This window comes from Passer montanus, unplaced genomic scaffold (genome assembly GCF_014805655.1).
Source record: "Passer montanus isolate IOZ18808 unplaced genomic scaffold, ASM1480565v1 scaffold69, whole genome shotgun sequence".
Taxonomy (NCBI): domain Eukaryota; kingdom Metazoa; phylum Chordata; class Aves; order Passeriformes; family Passeridae; genus Passer; species Passer montanus.
In genome coordinates, this window is record NW_024372036.1 from 6,176,755 (window position 1) to 6,182,781 (window position 6,027).

The 6,027-nt window shown below is 55.5% G+C and overlaps 1 protein-coding gene across 1 annotated transcript; it reads right to left on the minus strand.

Moving 5' to 3' along the window:
• Nucleotides 1-1,331: 1,331 nt before the first annotated feature.
• Nucleotides 1,332-3,321, minus strand: MID1IP1 (MID1 interacting protein 1). Its single transcript, XM_039729458.1, has 2 exons — nucleotides 2,746-3,321; nucleotides 1,332-2,568 (listed from the first exon to the last, which is right to left on the minus strand). The coding sequence occupies exon 2, from the start codon at nucleotides 2,414-2,416 to the stop codon at nucleotides 1,922-1,924; it is 495 nt and encodes a 164-aa protein (XP_039585392.1). The 5' UTR covers nucleotides 2,417-2,568; nucleotides 2,746-3,321; the 3' UTR covers nucleotides 1,332-1,921.
• Nucleotides 3,322-6,027: the final 2,706 nt, after the last annotated feature.

Consider the following 6,027-nt stretch of genomic DNA (forward strand, 5'->3'; position numbering starts at 1 on the left):
GTCGGAGGTTTCGCCTGTGGTTTCCAGCTGATGGAGTGCAGGGCCAGAAGGGAGCCACACGGCAGAACAGGTTCTCCCTCTCAGCCTTGACTTCAGCACAGAACTTCAGCATCCAGCACCGGGCACTGCACCTTTCGCATTGCATTAGTTTGACTGCAGAAAGACTGGCAAGCTGACATGTTAGGAAACCAGGGTAATCCCTCGCCTTGTTCCTGACTTTTTTCCTGGCACCTCCCCAAGAGGGGAGGGGAAGAGGAGTTAAAAACATTACAAAAAGAACAAGCATCGCCAAACTAAAAATTATCCAGCCTTACAAAGCTGTTCTTTACCCCAGAAGGGAAAAACCTTACAAAATGTATATTTTTAAACATAGATTTAGGCCGAGTGCTTTAATTTACACAAACATCTGCCAACTAGTACCATGTCTGGAGTGCTCATGCTTTACTACAACGTTCTAACAGTTGGGCTGAAAAATAAAGTGCTAAGGAATATCTGAATTTAAACAAAAATATCCTTAAAGTTCAGAGAAAAATTCTTCTATTTTTAGAAGAATTAAAACCCCAAACCAATACCATCAAATAAGCCCTAAATTCAATGACAGTAATACAGAGTGAAATCTCCATATAAAATGTCTACAAACTTGGCATTTCAGGGCCCGAGAAGAAAACTTACATGATTTAAGGACTTACATATTTATCAAACATTTATTCTCTGTTATATATTTCATCACAACCAGCAAGTGCACTTTAGTATCTGAACTTAATGTTCAAACACCATCTAGACACCCAATTCTGAGGTACTTCACAAAATGAAAAAAAAAAGTAGAGAGAAAGAAATCAATACAATCTGGATAACATAAAACCGATTAACTCCTGGTATCCAAGGAGGATTAGAGGAAAGAAATGCAAGAGACCTGGGAGGCAAGTCTGCCAGATCTATTCTGAGGGACAGAAAAGAGCTCCCCACAGTACATTAAGATACTTCCCGAAAAAAGCAAGAGTCATTCCTAGGCTTTGCTCCAACTTCCATGAATCGCTGCCTGCAGAGTAACCATGACTCGATCTTCTCAGATTTTGTTAAAGAGGCACTGACCTTCAAGCCAACACTCACACAGAGCAACTGCTCTGTGCAGCTCAGAACAGCTCACTAAAATTCAGGCCATCCATGGTTAAGTTTAATATGGCGATTCAAACATTTTAGATATGCCAAGTTATCATCACTGCCTAATTGCTTTGATGGAAAAAAAACAAAGCCCCTCTCTTGCACAAACAGATTTCTGTATCTAGTAAGGCAAGCAACACTGAACGTAACATAGAAGAAAAACAGAAGAATTCCAGATGTTAAAAATATCATTTAATTAAAGAAAGATAAATCATACCAAAAGTTTAGGTCACTCTTAGTTAATACATTTGCATTTATTTTAGAATATACTCTACATCTGAGTAAAAAAGTTTTAAATAAACTCCAGTACATGTACAACCATGGGACCCGCCATCTCTCCCACAACAGAGGGATGTTCCTTAGCTCACTGGGTTCCCTCCGAGGTGACAGAAGCAATTTTGTGCCAGTTTCGTTATGTTCATCGGCTTGAGTGGAGCCTCCTTATCAGCCAGCAAAGCCACCACCTCGTACCCACAGGGGTTCAGCCTCCCTGCCGGGGCAGGCACAGCGCCTGCTCGCCCCGGACCGTACAACGAAAAAAAACACGGAGGGGGGGGTCAAAATAATTAATAAACTAGTATTGATTAATTTACATTTCTTTCTCTCTCTTGTGCGTTGGTAGAAAACCTGCTGCAGTCTCGGGAGCGCGCAGGGAAGCCCGGCCCGGGGCGCTGCCCTCGGCCCCCGCAGCAGCGGCGGCGCCGGGCGGGGACGCGCCGCTCCCGCCGGCTCGGAGCCCCTTCCCCGCTCCCCCCGGCGCTCACTGCCCCCAGCTGCTGACGCCGATCTCCTGCTTGTATCTGTTGGTGAGGACGTTGGCCTTGCGGGTGAGCTTGGAGAGGACCGAGTGGAGTCCGCTGAGGTGGTAATGGAACTGCTGCTCCAGGTCCTCCTCGCCCTCGCCCTCCTCGGCGGGCCCGCCGCCCAGCTTGTCCTTCTTGCGGGCGGCCTCCTCGCCCGCCGGCGGCTGCACCACGCCCCACTCGATGTCGTTGCGGATGGACTTGAGCAGCATGTAGTGGCTGTACATGTCCCTGCGGGAGAAGTAGGCGCCGGGGTCGCCGGGCGCCAGGGCAGCATCCCGGGGCGGGCACACGGCGCCCGCCGCGTCCAGCTCCTCCAGCAGCAGCGGCACGTCCCGCAGCAGGCTGGGCACCATCACCGTCTGGTCCATGTTGTTGACGGCGCCGATGAAGCGGTTCATGGCGTTGAAGAGGGAGTACTTCTGGCTGTACGAGTCGCAGATCTGCATCATGCTGGCGGCCGGGCAGACGTGCTCAGCGACGCGGCTCGGACCGGACCGCGGGGCTCCTCCGGCGGTGACCTCCTCCTCCTCCTCCTCGCTGCTAGCGGCACCGGCCGCTCTCCGTGGCGGGCTGCGCTCGGCGGCTGCTCGCGATCACAGTCCTGCTGGGAGGCGGTGGCGGAGGCGCCGGGGTTAGAGCTGCTCTTGCTCTCTGTGCCTCCTCCCTCCCCCAGCCCGCCTTCCCGTCCCCTCCCGCCAGCGCCTTCTCCTCCCACGCCGCCTTTATCCGCAGCCCCGCGTCCTTCCTGCAGCCTTCCCCCGCCCGTCCCCTCGCTCACCCTGCGCTCCTCCGCCTGCCCTGCTGCAGCCGCCGGGGCTCGCTGCCGCCGCTGCCCTCCGCACAAAGCCAGCCAAAACGCGGGACTTCCCCGCGCCTCCTCCCGGGAACGGGCTGTGGGCGCTGGCCGAGCGGATGGCAGCCCCGCGCCGCCGGTGATTAAAACTCAAGCGGTGCCCAGCCGCCGTGCCGCGGGGAAGGCGCCCACCGGAGCTCGAAGCCGCTCCCGGCCGCCCGTGGCCGCACTCCCATCCCCGGCGCCGTATTTATAGCGCGTATCTTACAACAAGGTGTTCCCCAGTGCCACCCCCCGCGCCGCCACGCCAGATAAAGGCGGCCCCGCCGGCCCCGCCTCTCTCCCCCCACCGGGGGAGGGCGCCGGGAGCGCGGCGCGCACCGCGGGCATCCCGAGGGGGCCGGGCCGCGGGGCTGAGGCCGCAGGGGAGCCGTTCCAGCGCGGCGGCGACTCCCCGGCTCCCCAACCCCGGGACAAGGCAGCGGCGGCCGCAGAGCGCTCGGCAGCGCCGGGGCCGGCCCGGCACGGGTGGCGCTGAGGGGCGCCGTGACCGGGCCCGCTCCCACAGCGCCGGGGGGCGGGGCGAGTGACAGACCGGCGGGTGATTGACAGCCCGTGCCGCGGGACACGCGGGCCCCGCGTGCTGCCCGCGTTCTCCCGGCCCGCCCATTGGCTGCCGGGCGCGCGGCGAGCGCGGGCGGGGAGGGCGCGGGGTCTGTGGGCGCCCGGCCGGGCTCGCGTTGCCACCTCCCAGCATCGCTCCAAGAGCCGCGGCTCCCCCCGCGGCCAGCCCGCGCCGCGCCAGCCCGGGGGCGCGGGGGGGCGGTGAGCAACCTCCGGGCAGCCTTTGGGCAGCCTTTGTCTGTGTCCCGGCGCGGCGCGGGGCGGCCGGCATCACCCCACAGCCTCACCTCCGGGCGCAGCCAATCGGCGCGCCGCCGTCCCATTTCCTCCAATCAGCGAGCTCCGGCAGCAGCCAATCGGAAACAAGAGCGCCCCCGCCATGGTAACAGGCGGGTGGGCCGCGAGCGCCGCCGCGGGTCACGTGGGGCGGAGCGGCGCGGGCTGGGGGGGGGGGGCGGTTGCCCTGGGAACCTGCTCCTGCTCCTGCTCCTGCTCCTGCTCCTGCTCCTGCTCCTGCTCCTGCTCCTGCTCCTGCTCCTGCTCCTGCTCCTGCTCCTGCTCCTGCTCCTGCTCCTGCTCCTGCTCTTGCCCCTGCTCTTGCTCTCGCTGCTGCTCCTGCTCTCGCTGCTGCTCCTGCTCCCGCTCCTGCTCCTGCCCCTTCTCCTGCTCCTGCTCCTGCTCCCGCTCCCGCTCCCGCTCCTGCTCCTGCCGCGCCGCCGGGATCCGCGCACGAGCTGCCCGGCCTGAGGGGGCCCCGGCACCCCACAGCCCCTGTGGTGCCGGCCCCGAGGCAGGAGAGCGCTCCCCCGGGTGACAAACCCGCCACTGGACCGCGGGCAGCTCGTGCGCTGCGGCTGAGCGGTAGCCAGAGATACGGGCTGGTATAAAATTATGAGCTGTTCACTGATAATTCACTACGGGGAAGAGAAGGAATTATCTCACCGGGCCAGAAAATTGCCCGCGACTTATATTTGCATCTTTATATAGATGCAGTGTGTCGTTAATAGACCATTAACAGTTTTGCTGCCTTTAATTGAAATACAGCCTGCGCTGAACGTTCAATAAATTGGAAAAAGCAATAAATCTTTGGAAACGAGGGGAATTGGTTTATTGTCCAACTTTCCAAATTAAAACAATTAAAACATTTGAACAAATTAAAACTGAAGTCTTTACCTGGGGTTACAACATAGTGGCTGGGAAGGAGGGAGTGTTGGCAGAAACAACCCAGCTTGGAGCTGCAGAGGGGGGAAATAAGTGAGTCTTCAGTGTGATGGTATTACAGGAATTAGGGCCTGAGCAGGAAATTTGTTTCCCAAGAGGTATAGCCACACATTCTGTTTTCAGCTGTAAATGTTTCCTTATTTTAGTAAGACAGATCATATTCAAGCCAAACTTAACAGCATAAGGAGATTGGTTTTGGGTTTTTTTCCCCTTATGTTCTGATCGATTTTCATATGTGACATAAATGTCCCTGGTACATATAATGTGCATCACGAACACAAGCCTGGGTAGGTTTGATTGCTCTTTGGTCCAAACAAAATAAAGGAGCACATATTCCTTACTGCAGTGGTATGTAATTGACATGGCTGTGCACATGAGAGGAAAAGAAATAGCACTTTTTCCACTCCTCTTGAGGAAAAGATGACCCCATTTAAGGCAAAAAAATTTGTATGGAAGTAGCATTTGTTTGAAATGTGTCCTCTTCAGAACGATCTGGTTATCGTGGCCGTGCAGGCCCTGGAAGGGAATCAGATGGAACCCCCTTATCGTGCCCCGAGCAATGAGGAAGTTTGCATGTTTGCTGTCGGGCAGTTCAAGAAAGTGTAAATGTGCACCTTTGCCCAGCACAGTCCTGGATGAGGCAACATGCAGCAGTGGTCTTTATCCAGCACCTCAGCTGGGTGCAGCACTCCTGATGCACAAGCAGTGTGAGGTGAGAACACCTTTCTGCTCCAATAAACTTGGTTCCACTGTTCAGGAAAGCAGGAGTCACGTAAAAGTTACTACATTAGCTAAAAACCTTTAATTTTCCCTGAAATCAATGAGGGCTAGTGGTGTTCAGCCCTTTGTGGACAAGGGCCTTCTTTCTTTCTTCTTCCTGAAGAGGATCAGGGATGAGCTGTAGCTGTTCCTATTTAGCTGTGCCTGTTTCTGAGCTATTAATGGCATTAACTGTTTGACTTAGCTGCAAACCAGTCTTCAGCCCCAGGAACGCTGAGGTTAGTGCTACAAAGGTTGGCTGTAGGAACAGAACTGCTGCTGGCCTGTCTCCTCTGGCAGCATTAGCAGCTGTGCAGTGTTTTTCAAGTCAAGACAGATGATTCTGTCAGCTTGAGTGGGTTTTCATACCATTTGCGAGGCCTATCTAATTTCTCTGTTCAGTGGCAACAGGATAACAAACCGTCTTTGTTCACAGTTTTCCCAAGACACGTGCTGGCACAGGAGAGGTGCCACTGGCACGCTGCAGACCAGAAATGGCTACACTTTGGTGGCTATGAAGTTGTTCTGCTGCACAGTGTTTGCAAAATAAGATGAGATCTTGTGCGGGCAAGAAGTGATAAATATGTGCAAATATTTAATGTTGCATTCTTCAGGCTGGGAGCGCCATTTGGGCCAGCCTTGTAAGGGCAACATCTCTTGGGA

Coding starts and splice junctions, on each gene's coding strand:
- MID1IP1 (XM_039729458.1), bottom strand. CDS start 2,416: ATGATGCAGATCTGCGACTCGTACAGCCAGAAGTACTCCCTCTTCAAC.